The 22,799-nt window shown below is 38.7% G+C and overlaps 1 protein-coding gene across 5 annotated transcripts in view; it reads left to right on the top strand.

The window, feature by feature from the left end:
* CSMD3 (CUB and Sushi multiple domains 3) overlaps positions 1-22,799 on the top strand; it is a 684,493-nt gene that overhangs the window by 560,274 nt on the left and 101,420 nt on the right. For all 5 annotated transcript variants that reach the window (XM_084509891.1, XM_084509890.1, XM_084509889.1 and 2 more), the window contains 7 exons: positions 4,888-4,984; positions 6,140-6,244; positions 10,420-10,538; positions 11,864-11,933; positions 13,663-13,779; positions 18,250-18,459; positions 22,584-22,772. In XM_084509891.1, the coding sequence (XP_084366017.1) occupies positions 4,888-4,984; positions 6,140-6,244; positions 10,420-10,538; positions 11,864-11,933; positions 13,663-13,779; positions 18,250-18,459; positions 22,584-22,772 (907 nt within the window). The remainder of the gene's footprint in view (positions 1-4,887; positions 4,985-6,139; positions 6,245-10,419; positions 10,539-11,863; positions 11,934-13,662; positions 13,780-18,249; positions 18,460-22,583; positions 22,773-22,799) is intronic.

Here is a 22,799-nt window from a genome sequence, read left to right as displayed (position 1 = left end):
TGGTTAATGCTCGGCTGAATGTGAGCCAGCAGTGTTTCCAGCTGGACAAGGAGGCCAGCTGCACCCTAGCTTGTATCAGGAATAGCATAGTCATCAGAACCAAGGAAGTGATTGTCCTCCTGTACTCTGGTTTGGTTAGGCCACACCTTGAGTACTGTGTTCAGTTTTGGGAACCTAACAACAAGAAGGACATTGAGTCCCTGGATTATGTCCAGAGAAGCTGGTGAAGGGTCTAGAAAACAAGGTCTACGAGGAGCGGCTGAGAGAACTGGGATCATGACTTGTCAGTCTCTGAATAAGTTATTCATTTATAGTTGTGCAAATGTAATGGCAGAAATGCAATTTCATGGACATGCCTATGATTGTAATTAGGTTTGTAGAACCTTTAAACATAGAATCATAGAATGACCTGGGTTGAAGAGGACCTTAAAGATCATCTAGTTTCAACCCCCCTGCTCTGGGCATGGTTGCCAACCACTAGAGCAGGTTGCCCAGAGCTGCATTCAGACTGGCCTTGAATGCCTTCAGGGATGGGACATCCACAACCTAGCTGGGCAACCTGTTCCAGTACCTTACCACCCTCTGAGTGAAAAACTTTCTCCTAATTTCTAACCTAAATCTCCCGTCTTTGTTTAAAACTATTCCCCCTAGTTCTATCACTATCAACACACATAAACAGGCATCCCCCCTCCTGTTTATAAGCTCCCTTCAAGTACTGGAAGGCCACAATGAGGTCTCCCCGGAGCCTTCTCTTCTCCAAGCTAAACAAGACCAGTTCCATCAACCTTTTTTCTCACAGGGGAGGTACTCCAGTCCTCTAATCATCTTAGTGGCCCTCCTCTGGACTCGTTGCAAGAGCTCCATATCATTCTTGTGCTGGGGGCCCTAGTAGGCCTGCACGCAGTATTCTAGGTGGGGTCTCACAAGAGCAGAGTAGAGGGGGACAATCACCTCCCTCTACCTGCTGGCCACCCATTTTTTAATGCAGCCCAGGACACAGATGGCCATCTGGGCTGCAAGTGCGCACTGCTGGGTCATGTCCAGCTTCTCATCCATCAGGATCCCCAAGTCCTTCCCCACAGGGCTGCTCTCAAGTTCTCCCAGTCTATATAAATACCTGGGATTGCCCCAGCCCAAGTGCAACACCTTGCACTTGGCCTTGTTGAACCTCATTAGGTTCTCATGGGCCCACTTCTCCAACCTGTCCATGTCCCTCTGGACAGCATCTCTTCTCTCTGTTGTATTGACTACACCGCTCAACTTAATGTCATCTGCAAACTTGAAGAGGGTGCACTCGATTCCGTCTTCTATGTCATTGATAAAGATGTTGAAAAGCACCAGTCCCAAGACCAACCCCTGAGGGACAGCACTTGTCACCAGCCTCCACCCAGACATAAAACTGTTGACCACAACCCTCTGGCTGCAACCAGCCAAACAATTCTTTATCCACCTAAAAGTCCATCCTTCAAATCTATACCTTTCCAATTTAGAGAGAAGAGTGTGGTGAGGGACCATATCAAAGGCTTTGCTCAAGTCCAGGTAGATGGTATCCATCGCCCTTCCTTTGTCCACTGATGCTGTCACTCCATCATAGAAGGCTACCAGATTGGTTAGGCAAGATTTGCCTTTGCTGAAAACATGCTGGCTGCCTAATACTATCACTGAAGATAGTCATGAAGCATGATATTCAGTCTCTATCCTTTAATCCTGTTTGATTTTCAGGAGTAGCTCTGAGAAAGCTGAAGTCCCTGATACAATTAACTGATGATACTGGATCAGTAAAATGGGGTACATATTGGAATTCCTATCAGTATTTGTACTGAGATATTTCTGAGAACTTAACTTACATTTATATCCACTAATGACATCAGAAATGGGCTGAAACAGTTCAGCCTTTTTTTTTTTTTCACTTGAGAAGGAAAAAAATGATATACACATATAGATAATTATAACTCTGAAATTCAGCTACTTGAGGCAACATTTTAAAACTTGAGTGACTGATTATTTCCAACCTGTGAATGCATGCAAATGTGGATATTTAAGATACTGTGGTAGACAATGCACTTGTGTTTATGTAAATGCTTGAAATAGCTGGACATTTCATATGATCAATATATATTATCCCAAAGTAACAAATATATTTTCCAAGATTTAACGAACAAAAAATTATTATATCATGAATGCCTATTCTTCTGTGAAATGTGTAGGACAGAACTTAAACTATTTAGGTGTGTATCATTAGCTGGGTATATGAGGGGAAAGCAGTGGATGTGGTCTACCTTGACTTCAGCAAGGCTTTTGACACTGTCTCCCATAATATTCTCATAGACAAACTCATGAAGTGTGACCTAGATGATCTGACAATGAGGTGGACTGATAATTGGATGGATGGCAGAGCTCAGAGGGTAGTGCTCAGTGGTGTGGAGTCTAGTTGGAGGCTGGTAGCTAGCGCTGTTCCCCAGGTGCTGGGTCCCATCTTCTTCAACTTATTCATCAATGACCTGGAAAATGGAACAGAGTGCACCCTCAGCAAGTTTTCTAGTGACACAAAGCTCAGAGCAGTGGCTGACACCCCAGAGAGCCGTGCTGCCATTTGGAGGGACCTCAGCAGGCTGGAGGGTTGGGTCATGAGGAACCTCATGAAGTTCAACAAGGGCGAGTGGAAGGTCATGCACCTCAACAGGAATAACCCCAAGCACTAGTACAGGCTAGGGGGTGAGCTGCTGGATAGCAGCTCTGCAGAGAGAGACCTGGGAGTCCTGGCGAACATTGGGCTGACCATGAGCCAGCAATGTGCCCTTGTGACCAGGAAGGCCAACAGTATCTGGGGCTGCATTCAGAAGTGTTGCCAGCAGGTCCAAGGGAGGTGATCCTCCCCGTCTACTCAGTTCTGGTGAGGGCACACCTGGAGTATTGTGTCTGGTTCTGAGCTCCCTAGTACAAGAGGGACGTAGAACTACTGGAGCGAGTCCAGAGGAGGGATGCTAAGATGATTAGAGGACTGGAGCACCTGTTGTACGAGGACAGGCTGAGAGAGCTGAGTCTGTTTAGCCTGGAAAAGAGAAGACTGAGGGGAGACCTCATTAATAAATATCAGGAGGAAGGTGTCAAGAGGATGGAGCCAGTCTCTTTTCACTTGTGCCCAGCGAGAGGACGAGAGCCAACAGGCACAAACTGAAGCACAGGAAGTTCCATCTGAACCTGAGGGGGCGCTTCTTCACTCTGAGGGCGACAGAGCAGTGGATCAGGTTGCCCAGAGAGGTTGTGGAGTCTCCTTCTCTGGAGATATTCAAAACCTGCCTGGATGGCATCCTGCAGAATGTGCTCTAGGTGATCCTGCTCGGCAGGGGGTGGACTAGATGATCTCCAGAGTTCCCTTCCGACCTCGGCCATTCTGTGATTCTGTATGACTACATTACTGAATTCGTTCAAGCAGTGTTACCAGGTGTAAATGCTGCACTATTTAATATGAAATAAAAAAACAGAGATTTAAAAGTAGATTTAGTTAAAAGGAAGAGTGTGCACTAAAAAACTATCTTCAGGCAGACTTAAATACATTAAAATGGGAATTTAGTGTACTATAACTTTCTTATAATTTAAGGCAGAAAGTCATCTCAAATAGGTAATTCAAAACACATAGTACAGACTTACTTCACTGCCTGTCTTTACTGACTACATGGTAAGGTTAGGGCCACTAATATAACTTAAACTAAAATAGATATTTTAAATTAGGTGTTTTATGCCTAATGTAAAAACTGCAGTCAGCAGCAATCTGCCCCTGAAAACACATTAAATAAATAAATAAATAAATAAATATCAAAATTCAATCTGCAGGTTTCCTAGGTCCAATTCTGTATCTTTTCAGAAATTACTTGCACTGAAATTGTGCTTATTTCTGTTGTTGAAGCTTTTTGGAGAAATCAAAGGGAAGAATAAGTGAGACAGACGAACAACAAAAGCAAGCATAATTCTTTAATTTGGTGACTAAGACATTCATTTTAGAGGGTGGTTTGGGTTTCATCCCTGCTTCTGTCACTCTTTAAATGTGTTTCATTAAACAGTTAGATCTCTAAAAATAAAAGAAAAATATCCTTGCCCTATTACCTCCAAAACAGGAATAGGAACCTAGCAGTTCTCTACTTTGCAGTGAGTGTTTTCACTTCATGAGAACATATTTATGCTCTCTCTTGCAGTCTATTTGCTTCCATTTTTGCATCTCCTAAGGAGACAAATGATGTTGTCACCTCTGGAAGGAATGAAGTGAATGTTCTGCCTTTTGCTTGCAGCATGCTTGTAACTTCTCCTCCCCAGGAGATGTTACTGATGAAAATAACCAAACACAGGAGGCTGCTCTTACCTGGTGGTAGAATTGAACATACATGTACAGCTGACATTGCAGAACTGTCATTAATGCTGGATAAGCTAGAAAGAATCACAAAGAAACTGCAGTAATTGGCAATATTCTATTTTGTCTTCCCCTCAATGTCCTCCAAATAATCTGGGTATTGGAATAGTGTTCTGTGCATACATGATTTTCATGGCTGTGTAGCTCTTGTCAGAGGTAATATATGGTTGTCACTAAGGGTCACATAATTTGTAAGTCTGAATTGGCAATTAAATCCAAACAAAATTGTTAGAATGCAATTTTATTTGCTTAATGTTGATTTCCCATTGACTTTGGCAATGACAGCAAAAAACAACTTTTCATGATTGAAAGCAACAGAGTTCCTGAAGTGGTCAGGAAGTTGGACTTGATGACCTTCCAGCTGAACTGTTCTATTCCTTTCTGTTCTGTTTCTTTCTGTTCTGTTCTACAATTTACAGTATTTTTACATTAATGCAGAGGGGATTAAGTTTATATTCTTTACCTCACATTTTTCTTCATAGGTTCAAGTGGTGAGTTTTGCTACAGAACACAACTGGGATTCCTTAGACTTTTATGATGGTGCTGACAACAATGCTCCAAGGCTCGGAAGTTATTCAGGTGACTGAGAATATTTTATAAGATATATTTCACAGAGTCAACATAGATTTTAAACACACATCTTTTTCTAGTTCTTTTTTTTTTTTTTTCCCCCTTTCTGTGTTTATTTCTCCCATGATTAACAACAGGTAATATATATTTTTTTTATTTTAGTAATCAGTTGTCTTCTGTAAGACTTCTGTAAGTCATCTTCTGTCATCATCTGTTAGTAATCAGTCATTTTCACAAATTTGAAAAATTGTAAATTTTAGGAATGAAATAATATTCAGAGACTCCTAAACTATAGGCATGAACTTCATGAATGCTGGCTTCTATTAATCTCATGATTTGCCCACTCTTATAGCAGGGGACAGAAATACAGACCTCTACAGTAGGTGCCTCATGAAATACTACATTACTAAAGAATGCATTCTTTACCCCTATTTTAGATAAATGAGATCTGTTTGTTTGTTTTCCTTATTTTCTTTTATTCTACTTCTTGTGTATGACATGAGATTACTAATAATGAGTTTGTTGCCTTTCCATTCTAAGATTCCTGTTACAGGCTTATGCTGAAACAAATAAGTAATCAATTACATTTCTAAGAAAAGCCTTATTAATATCTTTGGTGTTGTTTTATATATTTGATTTTAATGCTTGAAGTTATTCCAGTTTCAGGATTTGCTCTTGCTTTTATGAAAACCCTAGTGAGTATTTCTACTTTTGTTGATAAAAGTGTGTGATATGACCTTAGACCCTGTTTCCCTGAATGTCCACAGTTCTTGTCTCCAATACTGTCTTGCACTGAAAATGTAATAAAAGTTTTAATAGGGGCAGATATTTGACAAGCATGTATGCTGGCAGGATTTTGAGCAACCTGATCTAATGAAAGATGTCCCTGTCCATGGCAGAGTTTTGGGGGGGGGGGGGGGCATGGGGCGTCTAGATAATCTTTAAGGATCCCTTGCAACCCAAACTATTTTATGATTTTTATGATTCTAAGACAAAATATGTAAGAATTGATTCAATGATCTTTGCCTCTTTCTCTTTCTCTTTCTCTTTCTCTTTCTCTTTCTCTTTCTCTTTCTCTCTGTCTTTTTGTACCCACACCCATTTTACATATGTACTTACTTCAGTTTCTGTGCATTTCAATAATATTTTGATTTCTCTTTTCAGGAACAACCATACCTCCACTTCTAAACAGCACATCAAATAATCTGTACCTAAACTTTCAGTCTGATATCAGTGTTTCAGCTGCTGGATTTCATCTTGAGTATACAGGTAATGCAGATATGTTCTACTAATTAAGACCGCTTTCTGGTTCTAGACATCAAGTGTACTGAAACGATATGAAAGAGGAATATTCACAGAATCACAGAATCACAGAATTTCTAGGTTGGAAGAGACCTCAAGATCATCGAGTTCAACCTCTGACCTAACGCTAACAGTCCCCACTAAACCATATCCCTAAGCTCTACATCTAAACGTCTTTTGAAGACTTCCAGGGATGGTGACTCCACCACTTCCCTAGGCAGCCTGTTCCAATGTCTAACAACCCTTTCGGTAAAGAAGTTCTTCCTAACATCCAACCTAAAACTCCCCTGGCTCAACTTAAGCCCATTCCCCCTCGTCCTGTCACCAGGCACGTGGGAGAACAGACCAACCCCCACCTCGCTACAGCCTCCTTAAAGGTATCTGTAAAGAGCAACAAGGTCGCCCCTGAGCCTCCTTTTCTCCAGGCTGAACAAGCCCAGCTCCCTCAGCCGCTCCTCATAGGACTTGTTCTCCAGGCCCCTCACCAGCTTCGTCGCCCTTCTCTGCACCCGCTCAAGCACCTCGATGTCCTTCTTGTAGCGAGGGGCCCAAAACTGAACACAGTACTCGAGGTGCAGCCTCACCAGAGCTGAGTACAGGGGGACGATCACCTCCCTAGCCCTGCTGGCCACACTGTTTCTTATGCAAGCCAGGATGCCGTTGGCCTTCTTGGCCACCTGAGCACACTGCTGGCTCATATTCAGCTGACTATCCACCATCACTCCCAGGTCCTTCTCTGCCTGGCAGCTCTCCAAACACTCATCTCCCAGCCTGTAGCTCTGCTTGGGGTTATTGCGCCCCAGGTGCAGGACCCGGCACTTGGCCTTGTTGAACTTCATGCAGTTGACCTCAGCCCATCGGTGCAGCCTATCCAGATCCTCCTGCAGAGCCTTCCTACCCTCGAGCAGATCGACACAGGCGCATAGCTTGGTGTCATCTGCAAACTTACTGAGGGTGCACTCGATGCCCTCATCCAGATCATCAATGAAGATATTAAAGAGGACCAGCCCCAGCACCGAGCCCTGGGGAACTCCACTAGTGACTGGCCTCCAACTGGACTTGACTCCATTCAGTCCTATTGAACATAATGAGATACATACTGTTACTTCTGTATTTGTTAGAATTACATCTAATTACAAGGTAGCAAGATCAGGCCTTAAATCTGTATTGCATGGATTGGGAAGTTTGATATGTCTTGTTTTCACCTTCGTTTTTTGCTCTTTCAAAATCTTTTCAGAACATACAACAGCCAGGAATAAATGCATGGCCCACAAACTCCTGTGGTGGGCTCAGCTGCGCCCTGCATTTGGAACCAGCTGGAAAGAGTTTTGTCCAGCACAGGGCAGCCCTTGACCTCTCTTTACAATGGCCCCTGCAGCTCCCACTGTTACCAAAATCTGCATATTATGCCCAATGCAATAATATATGCATTACATAATGGCCTGTAAGTACATAAGAGAACAGCAGATTTTTTTTTCTTTTTTTTCTTTTTTTTTCATTTTAAAAAAATTATTGCTGAATACTTCACCAGCATAAAAGGCTGTAATTATAAACATACGTTCCATCTGAATGAGATTGCCTTTACCTGACTGACAGGAATTCTGACAGTCACTAACATTTTGTTACAATTTTATTTTTCCCCAGCTGTGCAATTCCCTCTGCTCATATTGGGTATGGTGTCCAATCTGCATAATTGTTTCATGGTTATTTTTTGTCATTTTTACAGTATACAAATCTCATGCTCTGGTTGTCTAATTAGCCAGTCAGAGTACATAGCCTTGCAAAAGTGCCATATGATAGCTTCTCCATATCTAAACATTTATTATAGGTTAGCATTATCCTTCTATATTCTTGAAATACAGGTACTGTCTCAACTTATCACAACTTTAGAAGGAAAAAAACATGTAAAAAGTTATGAAAACAAACTAGCATGAGACTGAATCCAGTGAAAAATAAAATGCATCTGTGTATTCATATATGTTCAAATAATTGAAATACGTAATTTACTGGTATATAGCTTTCATCTGGTATATAGCTGGTATATAGCTTTCATCTCTGAATAAAGAAACTGAGATTTCAGAATAAATGCATTGATCAGAGCAAAATTCACTGATTTGAAGACCCATTCTTCTTAATTGTTCTAATCATCTCTGACCCTCTGTCACGGAATTAGATTAACACAACTCTAATGTAGCAGCAGTTAAGGATTTATTGTATAACTCTATAGCAGATAACAAAGTAAGATAATATGATTTTAATGACACCTAATCAGTATCTAAGTATTAGTAAATTAACACAATGATCTAAAGAAATTTGCTACAATATAAACAGTGACTTAGTTAAAGATTTGTGAATGGCAAGGTTCATCTGAGACTTATTGCAGGGTCCTGGGCAGTCAGGCATTGGAATGGATTGCCCAGGGAAGTGGTGGCATCACCGTCCCTGGAGGTGTTTAAGGAAAGATTGGATGTGGTGCTTAGGGACATGGTTTAGTGGGTGACATTTGTAGTAGGGTGATGGTTGGACCAGAGAATCTTAAAGGTCTTTTCCAACTTCAATGATTCTATTCTAAATCCAGTTACATGCTTACAAAATACCCCCTGGTGCAAATTACTCTTCCTGTGTCCTTGTCGGCATTTGTCTGAGCTTGTTCCTTGAGGACTGAGCCCTGAAATACACTTCTCAGGGGTACCCTGGGAGGTGTCCTAACACAAGCAAAGATCAAGGGTGCAGCCCACTGTGATCCCTGGAGGGCTCCAAGAGTTCTTGTTTGGAATTGCTATTTAGACGATTGTGAGGCCATTGTTTTCTGGTCAGTAATATTCCAGAATTCAAATCTTTGCCAATTTGTTTAGTAAGCAGATTGTGCAGTCCCTTTCCTCTTAGACCTTAATTGTGTCCCTGTCAATTAGCCACATCACAGGGTCCAGATGTGATCAGAAGGGAGGCCTGATCATCTGAGGCATGTATTGTATAAACAGGTTTTAAAGGGAAAAGTCAAGCTTCACTGCACTCTATATGTTATAGAGAATATTTATGTATTTACTTTATACATTTCTTAGAATTTGTGTTAGATTGCACCATTCATACATTATAAATACTTGTAAAAGATTCTTTAAATAGTAATTTTTATTTAACTCAATTCTTACAGGAAGAGATCAGTTACATTACCAAGTTTTCAAGTATGTAGAAGATGATAATATAGTGAAGTGCTGCCATTACTGAATTTCACAATATTTCCCTATTGCCCTATGTACTGATGTTTAGTTGCTTATCAGTCCTGGCTTCACAATTAACTAGGGTGGAGTACTAGGGAGGGTACTAGGCAAAGAGAGTAACAGAACTGCTTACACTTCATGTTAGACATATTCTTATCTCACTGGGAAGCTGCAATGAAAAATTTATTATTTTCTCTTTTTTGACAACCATGAAAAAGCACACATACAATGCATGGTGTTTATTGCAGTCAGGAATTTGATATATTTCTGTTATAACACTAAAGATACTGTGTTAAAAATAACAGATTAGGGAAAATTTGAGGTGATTATTACACAAATATTTTATTCTGTGCATGTGTGAAAAATAGATGGAAAAATATCATCAGACCTATAGAGAAACAATGCAAATAAATACAGATTTATGGTTTCCGCTATTTTTCCTGTATTTTGTACCTGTTGTAGTATTGGCTAGCATTCCCCAGAACAGAGGCTTGGAAATTAAAGTGCATGTGCTCCCAATTGCAATTAGGTAGGCTGTGGTGAGACTGTGAGTAGGAATGAGTTGATATGAACCATTTCTTCTGAACAAAGGAAATACAGGGGAGACTTTGCATTGAGACTGCAGATTGTTGTGAAATGTTTGTTGTCACCCTGCTTATTTCTTTCCCTTTCCTTTGCTTTTGAAAGGAAGTTTTCCTCCCTTTATAACTTTTTTCCTTTTTTTTTTTTTCTTTCTTTCTTTCTTTCTTTTTATTTTTTTTTCTCAGAATATTATGCTACTTGTTTGTCCACAAAGTGCTGATACACAAGAGCTTCCTAAAACATTGGTACAGTGTGCCTACATACAGTGTACACAGAAATGGTGTGAATTTAGGATCGGATTCTGTATTACTTGGAATGTCTGAACTTCTCAATTTTTCACAGCTATCGGTTTGGACTCTTGTCCTGAACCACAGACCCCAAGCAATGGGATCAAAATTGGAGACAGATATATGGTTGGAGATGTGGTATCTTTCCAGTGTGACCAGGGTTACTCCCTTCAGGTGAGCCAAGTTTCCAATTTCATATGGTTCCTTTTACATGGCTATGTTACTGAGTATTGTTTCCACTTGAGACGCTTCCTGAAAGTACTAAGGTTTCCATTGATAGGTTACTGTTTTCAATTACTGGTTTGGGGGGTTTTGTTTGTTTGTTTTCTCCTGTGTGACTCTGAAGTCAATAGTCTCCACTTTATCTAGTTGTTTGAGAGCATAAGAGAAAAAACAATCATTACCTATTCATAACATGTCCCTATTTTGGCAAATAAAAAGGCAATACCTGCCTGAAATAAAGGAAATACAAAGAACTCTGGAATGTAAACCACGAAAATACACACAAAAAAAACTCTTCCCTCCATAATGTTTTTCTAGCACATGCAGCATGACTTTGCCTCTTAAATATTATTTATTTATTTATCTATTTATTTATTTATTTATAGCAAGGGGTAGATATGCCTACATGTGCCAGTGAAGGCAGCGTATTTATTTTTCTTCTAGGACAGAAAATGAATGGTTTGCACATTAATAAATAAATAATTTACAATTACCATGGATGCTTTACAGATACTTGGTTCCATCAAATGCTACAGACAATGAAAAGCAACTTTTCTTTTCATATGAAGGTTGAACAAACAGGATAAAAAGCTACTGATTTTTTTCTACTAGGTCATCTTAATATGTACACTATGTGGTTTTGCAAGATATCCCAAGTACAGTTTTCTCTTAAGAATTTTCATTTTCATTTTCTGTTCCACTCTGGTGGATCTTGGAACTAACCAGTAACAGATTACCTGGAAATCATAATACCTAATCTGTTGTAAAGAGTTTCTTTAAATATCTCAGCTTTTCACTACTTAAGCTATTTCAATGTTGAGCATAAAGACTCAATTTAAAATAGGTATTATGAATTTTAGATGTAAAGCTAGTAGTATATAGGTGGTATGCTATAGCATATAGCTATATAAAGCTAGTATGTATATAGGTGGTTATCTTTTTCCATGTTTCACAAATGATGCAAATAAATTCTATGTAAACATCACTTCAATGAGACCTTTAGTTTGTAGACACTTGGTTTATACTGAGCTGGTATTCTGAAATTTGTCTGGAGACCATTAGAAATAATATTAAAGAAATAAACATTTTTTAGGCTGTCACATAGTTACAGTCTTCTCAGAAGGTATGATACAATTCACAGAGTATACAATCTGTATTTTATACCTTATTTTTATATACTTTTTAAATTATTTAAATATTGTTGTTGGGATACTAATGATGTATCATATATTGTATATTTTTTATTATATAAGTTAGCAAATGTTGTGCCATTTTAGGGACATTCACATATCACCTGTATGCCTGGACCAGTAAGAAGATGGAATTACCCGATTCCAATATGTTTAGGTATGTCCATCATACATAAACTTTCTTAAACAAGCCAGAATGAGAAATCCAGAGAACTCAGAAATAAGAGATATGTGTAGGGGAAGTAAAAGGGAGAAGTGAAAGAACTGAATTAAAAGTGAAAAGATCGGATTAATCTGAAGATTTTCAAAGTATACTGCACATATTATAGCAAAGATTTTTTGAAATGTACAGTCAGAAGAAGAAAGAATGGCATATGTTCCAGTCAGAATCTTCTGTATTAATGATGAGACCTCCAGAGACCCTTACACACATACTTAATTTATTTATGAATCATTTCCACAGTAGAGATGAGTACTACAGAAAATACTAAAATAAAAATAGCATTACATTATCATCTCTGATGAATTCAACATAAGGCATGTCTGCCCTATTTAACAAGATGTATTATCTTTCAAATTAAGCTATACAGATGACTATATTAATACTATTGGAAGAAACACTGGGAGCCTGTCAGAAGCCTAAATGAAATATCTGAAATGAATTAAAATATGTTCTGTTTAGATGATGAATAAATATGAGTAATGCAAAACTGTTCTTGAATTCTTTTTCACTGAATAGAAATGGCCTTTTGTTTGGGTTCCCTAATAATAAAAGTTATCGGTATTTGTAATGACTAGCATATAGATAGCAAGATCCTGCAGATCGCCTTAAAAATTTATATTTGCTTTTCTTCAGAACAGATTATTTATCCTCTTGACTTCTCCCACATAATCCTGTTCTTAATCCTTTGAGGTAATTCCTACAAGATATTGGGTCCCCACAGTTAAGATGTTATAATCACCAAGATTCATATATTAATCATTAATATTCACAAAGATTCAGGTATTAATAATAATTTTGGGGAAGTTAGTCTTCAGTTTTCATTTTTTAATATTAACATATATCTAGAAAGCCTGATACAAGAGTTGTGCTAGTGTATGGAAAATCCTGAAGAAAAAGATCAATTCTCTTTAATGATGATTTTTTTTCTATTATTTTTCCTTTTTGCAAATAATAATTTCTAACTGTGTTTCAAAGGATGCAGCAACTGTTAATTGGACAAAGCTGTTACTTAAAAATAATTGTATTTAACATAATTAATCTCTGAAAAAAAACTTACATTGAATTGTAAGATACAGTACTTACTGATGTAATGAAGAAATATAAAATTAAGCCCTAAAATGAGTTTAGTTGAATTTCTAGAAATATTTAACGTATTATCATTTCTGAAGTATTAATTTTATCTCATTTGTAGAACAGTAGGGTGTAAATACAGTTTTTGAAAGGTCTCTTGAGAAAAAAAAAAAAAAAAGAAAAAAGAATACAGAATATTTTTAAAATACATTTTTTCTCTTACTCAGATGCACACAAACCAAAGCAGAATTGTGTTCATGTGGCTATGAGCTGATGTGTGCCACTTGCATGTTCACAAATGTGGTTCACACAGACAGTGCAGAGTGAACAGCTATCATCTTTTCAGGTGCATTTGTTGATTAAATTTAAACCTAGCCAATCCAGAGTAGAAAAATATTTTTAAGGTACCCACTTGTAAATTACTTTGTTACATATATTTAATGATAAAGGGATGTTTATTTATTTTTTTAATATAAACTTTGACGTTATTATATTATTTACCTTGAAATTCAATATTCTCAATATTCTGGAATAATTGTTAGCTCATTCTACTCTTCTGAGAAATGTCTCTTTTGTTTTTTGTTTTTTGCAGCACAATGTGGTGGTGCCATGTCAGACTTCAGTGGGGTGATCCTTAGCCCTGGATTTCCTGGTAACTATCCTAGCAGTTTGGATTGCACATGGACAATAAAGCTGCCGATTGGTTTTGGTATGTGTCCTTTCATGGATAAAAATTGTTTTGTTTTGTTTTATGGATTCAAAAAAATGACATTTTAAAATATTCTGAATATTTATCCCAGTAAGAAAGGATTTTGGATTCATATAAACAAGCAATCAGACCCTGAAAAGGAAGATTTAGAATAAAATAAGCAAAAATGTATTTGCTTTTCATTTAAAATATACTGCAATTTTATGATTAAGATAAAATTGCTTAATAAGAATAAAGCACAATTTTCTAACTAAAAAGGGTTGATTTCTCTTTGTGAGGCCATAAACCCAACAAAAATATCAGTTAAGAAGGGGTAAACGCTACATTTGACTTCATTATTTTATCATTAATCGTTTTTTGCATGTCCAGACTGAATATTGCAGCAGCATAGAAAATGTTATTGGAAGTGACCACTAGAGACCTCCCACTTAAAGTGCAATCATTGGTAATGTTGGATCAAGTCTTCTATGAGTAGCAGAACCTTCTCAGCAAAGCTGCTGCTCTCCCAGTCAGTTCCCTGCCTGCACAAACAGATAAAGCTGTTCCACCATAGATCACAGATGCAGAAATTTGCACTTCTTATGCAAACCTTTTGACACAATCTTCAAGTGTGTTTTATTTTGTTTTGTTTTGTTTTGTTTTGTTTTGTTTTGTTTTATTCTATTTTATTTTATTTCATTTTATTTTATTTTATTTTACATTTTTTAGGGTAAAAGCAAACAAATAAAAAAGCAATGCAGAAGCTCTGTTATATGCTTTAGCAACTACATTCCCTTGTTTAGTATCCTCCACAAATTTGTTGTGGATGCATTCCCCTTATCTAGGTCTCTTGTGACAATATTTCATAGTATAAGCTCCCATATCAACACATAGAACAATGTGATTGTTACTAGCTACCAACTGGATATATAGTAGAGCCTCAAAGTTCAGTTAATTGTAACCCACGTTCTGCCCATTCATCAAGCTGATATATCTTCTGCTTGCCGATGAGAATGCTATAGAAGACAAAATCAAAAACCATAGAAGAATGAAAGTATATTATATCCACTTTTCTCCCTTTGTCAGTATAGCAAGTAAATTAATCACAGAAAGAAATCAGTACTCTGAAGGAATCAGTACTCAAAAAGTGTAATTTTCTCTTTTTAAATCCAGGTTGACTGGTTCTGTGTGCATTTTTATCCTTTATGTGTTTGGAAATTGCTTCCAATTAGACAAGTTCCATAATCTTCGTGTGGGTTGCAGCAAACCTGCAGTTCCCATTGCCTAGGTCTGTTTTTGTGTCTTAAATATATATGCATCTTTAGCCTTTTTATGGTCACCATTGACTTCTCTCATTCACCATGATTTTGCATGGAGAATACCATCATTTCAATTACATTGGCTAACTCACTGAACACCTTTACATGGATCCTATATCACAGAATCACAGAATGGCCGAGGTCGGAAGGGAACTCTGGAGATCATCTAGTCCACCCCCTGCCGAGCAGGATCACCTAGAGCACATTCTGCAGGATGCCATCCAGGCAGGTTTTGAATATCTCCAGAGAAGGAGACTCCACAACCTCTCTGGGCAACCTGATCCACTGCTCTGTCGCCCTCAGAGTGAAGAAGCGCCCCCTCAGGTTCAGATGGAACTTCCTGTGCTTCAGTTTGTGCCTGTTGGCTCTCGTCCTCTCGCTGGGCACAAGTGAAAAGAGACTGGCTCCATCCTCTTGACACCTTCCTCCTGATATTTATTAATGAGGTCTCCCCTCAGTCTTCTCTTTTCCAGGCTAAACAGACTCAGCTCTCTCAGCCTGTCCTCGTACAACAGGTGCTCCAGTCCTCTAATCATCTTAGCATCCCTCCTCTGGACTCGCTCCAGTAGTTCTACGTCCCTCTTGTACTAGGGAGCTCAGAACCAGACACAATACTCCAGGTGTGCCCTCACCAGAACTGAGTAGACGGGGAGGATCACCTCCCTTGGACCTGCTGGCAACACTTCTGAATGCAGCCCCAGATACTGTTGGCCTTCCTGGTCACAAGGGCACATTGCTGGCTCATGGTCAGCCCAATGTTCGCCAGGACTCCCAGGTCTCTCTCTGCAGAGCTGCTATCCAGCAGCTCACCCCCTAGCCTGTACTAGTGCTTGGGGTTATTCCTGTTGAGGTGCATGACCTTCCACTCGCCCTTGTTGAACTTCATGAGGTTCCTCATGACCCAACCCTCCAGCCTGCTGAGGTCCCTCCAAATGGCAGCACGGCTCTCTGGGGTGTCAGCCACTGCTCTGAGCTTTGTGTCACTAGAAAACTTGCTGAGGGTGCACTCTGTTCCATTTTCCAGGTCATTGATGAATAAGTTGAAGAAGATGGGACCCAGCACCTGGGGAACAGCGCTAGCTACCAGCCTCCAACTAGACTCCACACCACTGAGCACTACCCTCTGAGCTCTGCCATCCATCCAATTATCAGTCCACCTCATTGTCAGATCATCTAGGTCACACTTCATGAGTTTGTCTATGAGAATATTATGGGAGACAGTGTCAAAAGCCTACAACCCTACTACAACCCTACTACTTTGTGTGCATTTTGTTCAAAAGTCATAAGATTGAAGTGAATCATTGATTTTTTGTATTAGCATTTTATTCAAATAGCATTGGCACATTAATTCTGCCATTACCTGACTTGAGAGCTTGACCTTATATTTTCTAGTGTTTCTTTATGAGTCATAATGTTGTCTAGAATCTTCAGGTCCCATTAAAAGCTCTGCTTGTTGAATTATTTAAAATAAAATAAAATTTTAAAATAAATAAATAATAGCAATAGTAGGTTTATCATGCTAAATCAAAGCAACAGAGAAAGCTATTCATGAGCTATAAGGGAATAGGATTGTTTTCCAGAGATTTTCAAAGACATTTTCTGTAATAAAGAAGAAATAATAAAATTCTGGAATATTGATTGATTCCATTTCAAATCCCGTAAGCTGGTACATTCAAATAGATATGAAACTTGCTGTCTTTTTATCCCAGATATATTCCCTTCTACCTCTTGCCTTACTTTACTGCTGTCTAACTTCTTTTCCAATCTTCACTCCTTCCTTCAATCCTTTTTGTTTGCTTGCATTCTCCAGATTAATACTTCCATTTCACACCCCACATCCAACAATTCCAATTTGACTCTTCAAACTCCCATTTAGACTACATTGTTGACATACTATTTAATTTCACCTCCATTAGGAAGGAAAATTAACTATTCAAGTTTTGCCTTAGCTGAAATAAATCAGTTTAGCTCCACTAAAAACAGTTTTTCTACATTGCATTTCAGTCACTGTATTTATTTTATTATTTATTTAACACTCACTGTTTTCCAGTTCATGCACAGGAAAACTAAAAGCTCCCTTTACTAGAAGAAAATTGAAAGTGCAAAGATTGAAATGGGCTTGACGTTTTCACCATTTCTATATGTTAAATAGGAGTTGAATAAAACTAAATTTTAAATTTAAGTCAAGTTACATTTCATTGTAAAAATGAAAGCAAATTATATTCAGAAAAGTGATGGTTAAACCTGTTTTCAGTGATGCTGTAGTTAGAGCTCTGTGGAGGCACATTCATCTAACTCTTCTGAGTAGTAAAAGTAAAACTTCAAAAACATCATCATAGGAACCTTCTATAGGATTTCATTTGTTGAAATGTTTCTAATGAGAGCTCTTCAAAGTTAGAAGTCATGGATCATAAGCTTTTCCCCTTCATGTTAACCAATATTGTAATCTAAACCAATGACTCTATGCTGACAGTCTTAGACCTAACAATCTTAGAGCTGGTTTTATATCAAAGTGAGTTTAAAAAAAAAAAAAAAGAGAGAGAGAGAGTAAGGTAGCATGAGTTAGCAGTTATTAAGCAATGGCAATTTAAACTTAGCACAAATTTTGGATACGAATTGAATTCTCTGTGTAGGAAAGGAAGTGTATAGGGTTTTGGAACGCTGTCAAAATCTGATGGTACGCTGGATATTTTGTCCGTAAGAACACTATGAGAAAGAGTATCAAAATGTTTGCTGAAATCCAAAAATATCACATCAACTGGCTTCCCGTGGCTTCCCTTGGTTAACCAGGTATTTCCTTGTCATAAAAGGAAATTAAGGTAGTTAAACAGGACTTTCCCCTCTTAATTCCATGTTGGCTGTGACCAATGACTGTGTTCTTTCAGGTGTTTTTCATTTATAAATACCTGAACATCCCCAAAATAGCATACAATTATAAATAACTTACAGTTCAATGACTTAGATAAGGTTTGTACTGCCTTGTTAACATTTCAGGATTAGTAATGTATGAGAAGAGACTGTTTCACACCGAGAACCTGTGAGCATATCATGCATTTCCACTGATTGTAGTATTTTCTGATATTATCAGTGTAAAATTTACATACTTTATTGCCTCCCCCTCTCCCCCTGGTATTGATATCAATGTTTTTTATTTGCTGACAATGTTTTTCAGGTGTCCATCTGCAATTTGTGAATTTCTCAACCGAGACGATACACGATTACTTAGAAGTTAGGAGTGGATCTACAGAAACTAGCACTGTTATTGGGAGACTAAGTGGCCCTCAGCTACCATCTTCTTTGTTCAGCACAACTCATGAAACTACCTTATACTTTCACAGTGATTATTCACAGAACAAGCAAGGATTTCATATTGTGTATCAAGGTGAGAGTTTAATATTCTTATATGAAAACAAGATGGTTGTTGAAGATTATTTCTTGTCTTGCCATTCCTAAAAGATAAATATGAAATAAAAGAGTTTTTTTTCTGTTTCAAACTCATTACACATTGTGATCAATCCAGAGAATTACAATTAAAATAAAAGGAAAGCATGTTCCCTCTAAAAAAAAAAAAAAAAAAGGAGTTAAAATGTAGGCAGAAAGATACTTTTTTATGTTTGAATTTGGTTGGCATATTAATTTACATTGCATGGGCTTATAAAATAAGCATCTCTATTGTTCAATCTATAATCATATGGGAATCTCAACGATATGTCTTGGGTTTGAGAAGGGAAAGTTCTAAATATTGTTTTAGAGCACTTGATCCATATAGGCTGGTTTAGAGTACACTAACCTAGAAATCTCCAATTCCATTTTGTTTCCTAGTTGGTAATTTCCCTGGAAGGTTCTTGTTCTCTTGTACCCAAATAGGTCATGCTGAGCTGGTGAAGACCAAAAGTTCATAATTGCATATGCATTTTAAAAGAAATCAGATCACCACTGTTCACAGAAAAAAAAAATGTCAAATGTTTATTTTAAACTATTCATGATGTGAACAATTTTAAAGGGTGATTTCAAGAGATTTTCCTTTATAGCATTCCCTTATTTCTCTTTCAAGAAAAACAAACCCAAATTGACTTGAACTATATGTAACATTCTGGAATTGAGCTACTGGAAAAAGTATTAGCTTTTAAAGCAAAAATCAGTTTATGACCTAAACTGCTTGGTATGATTTTCTTCACTTGTATATGTAATACGATATAATTTGTAGCCATAAGGGAACTCTAGAATCTACCACTAAGAAGGACAGTAATATTAAATGTATGTACTGTTACTGCTAGTAACAGTAATCATTTTGGAGATGCTGTTATTTGTGAGCAAAGAATTCCAATAAAGTTCCTCTCAGTTCTTAACCACACAAGAGAAAATTGTTTATATCAAACATATGCAACATGAAACATTCTGATTTCAAAGATTTTACATAGCATATATTTTCGCAGTTCTATAAAAAGAAGTCAATGTTTCAAATCTTGGAAAAGATCAGTAAGATTTGCGGAAGAGGCTTATTTTCAAATCTTGAAAATTGTTGATGTTCATAATTCATTACAGAGACTTTAAATTCTTCTAAGAAAACCCAGAAAAATTACAGACAGATTGATCTTTTCTCTTCCTTTAATATAAGAACGTATAAACAAAAAAAGCCTATTGTATCGAGCCCACTAGTTCTCCAGCTGTTTTCCTGCTTGTGATGTTGTTAAATATATATATATGTATTATTCTCAGCTATCTTCTGGAAGACATTTTTTCAAATATGTTGCCTTTTTTTTTTTTTTTTCTTTCTCTTTATTTTCTATTTACATTTGACCTGATATGTTTTTACACTTTGTGAAAAGAATCATAGAATGGGTCACATTGAAAGGGACTTTAAAGATTATGCAGTTCCAACCCCCTGCCATAGGCAGGGATGCCACCCCCTAGATCAGGTTGGCCAAGGCTCCATCCAGCCTGGTCTTGAACACCTCCAGGGATGAGGCATCCACAACTTCTCTGGGCAACCTGTGCCGGTGCCTCACTACCCATACAATGAAGAATTTCCTCCTAACGTCTAGTCTAAATCTTCCTTTTTTAGTTTAAGACCATTCCCTCTTGCCCTATCATTAACTAGCCTAATAAAGAGTCCTTCTGCATCTTTTTATAAGACCCCTTTAAGTATGGAAATTCCTTAATGAAGTCTCCCTGGAGCCTCCTCTTCTCCATGAGTTCATCTGCTTTGGTGACCACCAGGTCCAGTAACACTTCTCTGTTTGGTTTGTCTAATACCTGGACGAGGAAGTTGTCTTCAGTGCCTTCCACATAGCTTTCCACATAGCTTTCCCAGCAGACATCCAGGTGGTTGAAATCCCCCAGGAGGATGAGAGCCTGTGAGCATGATGCTTCTTGTAGCCCTCCATTCCAATGTTCCAGCTTTGTAATTCATACCACCATGATTCTGTGATAGCAATTACATCATGGTTTTCTAAATGCACTGTGGCTTACAACTCCTTCTGCTTGTTTCCCATGCTGTGTGCATTGGTGTAGAGGCACTTCAGTTGGGCTATGGGCTGCGCCATCTTTTTAGATGAATCCTTCCTAATTCATATGGGATGATTCACAGCTGTTTCCCTGCTGTTTAAAGTACTGGCATTCAGGAATTCTTTTGAGTCACTTACAGGTGCATCCCCTTCCCTCACCAAATTTAGTTTAAAGCCCTTCTAATGAGTCCAGCCAGCTTGCTGCCCAAAACACTCTTGCCCCATGTCAGCTATGCCTGGTCTTTCAAAAGTGCACCTGAAAACATGGAACCCAAAACACTGATCATGGCACCAGCTATGGTGATCATTCACCTCATCTGTACGCTGCCTCCTCCACAGGTCTCAGTCTTTGACCGAGAGGATTGAGGATACCACTACTTGTGTTCCTGATCCCTTCAACATCTTTTCCAAGGGACATAAAGTTCCTTTTGATGTTTCTGAGTCTCCTTGTTGCAGCCTAAGTTCTTCCTATGTGAAAGACCAGAAACGGGTGATAGTTCTATGGCTTAACCAAGCTTAGTACCTCCTACCGCCTGAGCGGTACAGGGGAATGGGGAATGGGAGCTGTGGTCAGTCCCTGATGCTTTGTCTCTGCCGCTCCTTCACAGTCACTCTCTGCTCCTGCTCCAACATGGGGTCCCTCCCATGGGATGCCATCCTTCCCGAACTGATCCTGAGGGGGCTTCCCACAGGCAACAGCTCTTTAAGAACTGCTCCAGTATGGGTCTGTAACATTGGTTCCATCTGTCAGGAGCAACAGCTCCAGCATGGGTACCTCACAGGCAGCAGCTCCTGCCAGGTCACCTGCTCCTGTGTGGACTCCTCTCCACAGGCTACAACCCCAGCCCGGAGTCTGCTCTGGTGGGGGTTCTCTACTGGCTGCAGCCTCCTTCAAGTCAGATCCACCTGCTCCACTGGGGGCTCCTTCATGGGCTGCAGCGTGGAGATCTGCTCCATGTGGGACCCATGGGCTGCAGGGGGACAGCCTGCTCCACCAGGGACCTCTCCAGCAGCTGCAGGGGAACTGCTGCTGCATGCCTGGAGCACCTCCTGCCCTCCTGCTACACTGATCTTGGTTTCTACAAGGCTGTTTGTCACTCCTCACTCTGCCACCTGTTGCTGTGCATCAGTTGTACTTTTTTTGCTTTTCTTAAATCTGCTTTCCCAGAGGCACAAGCAATGTCACTTATTAGCTTGGCTCTGGGCAGCAGCGGGTCCCTTTTGGAGCCGGCTGAAACTGGCCCTTATATAACATGGGGCACCTTCTGGATTCTTCTCACAGAAGTCACCCCTGCAGCTCCTGCTACCAAAACCTTGCCATGTAAACCCACTGCAGCCTCACATCTGTCTTCTATACCTGTTAGCTTTTCCCATACTTCTAGTTCAAAGATTCTTCTGCCACCTTCTTTATTTTCATTTTCAGCAAATTAGATCAATTTTAAATATGGTGTACTTAAAGGTACACTTTGAAAGCATGTTTTTTTGTCAGTGGCCTGTTTTTGGAGATCTAAGTGGTGAAGACACAAAGTCTATTTGTTTTCCTACTCTCTTCTAGCACATTACTCCCATACTTAGTAAAATCAAAAGATAAAGTGACTCATCTCATTTTTTCCTTCACAGGAGCTTCATTCCAAAAACCTGTACAGTAGGTTGCTGGTTTCTGTTGTTGTTTATATTCTCAATGTTTAAAGAACAGGAGATCATTTAAAATTTTGTTGTATATTTTCCATCTGAGGTCAGGAATTGTAAATAAATTTTTATGCATATTTCCAGAATTGCTATGGGGATGTTTTACTGTGCTTATGTTGGTTTAAAATCAATGATTTTAATTGTCACTCTGATGGAATTTAAGATATATTGAATGTCCACGATTTTTTAATTTTATTCTAATGAAAAGCTTTCAAGCTTTTTTTTTGTCTTTCTTTCTTGTTTGAAAGTCTAAAGTGAGCACAATTAATATTTCATTTGCTTTCCACACATTATTTTTCATTTATTTCAGCATATCAACTGCAAAGCTGTCCTGACCCTCGACCATTCCGGAACGGTTTTGTTATTGGGACAGATTTTACTGTGGGACAAACTATTTCATTTGAGTGTTTTCCTGGCTACACATTGATTGGAAATTCTGCTCTGACTTGTCTTCATGGTATTAGCCGTAACTGGAATCACCCTCTCCCCAGATGTGAAGGTATGACCTGAATAGCCTAAGAACCTT

The sequence above is a fragment of the Aythya ferina genome, assembly GCF_964211825.1.
Source record: "Aythya ferina genome assembly, chromosome: 2".
Taxonomy (NCBI): Eukaryota; Metazoa; Chordata; class Aves; order Anseriformes; family Anatidae; genus Aythya; species Aythya ferina.
This window is presented reverse-complemented; position numbering and strand designations above follow the sequence as displayed.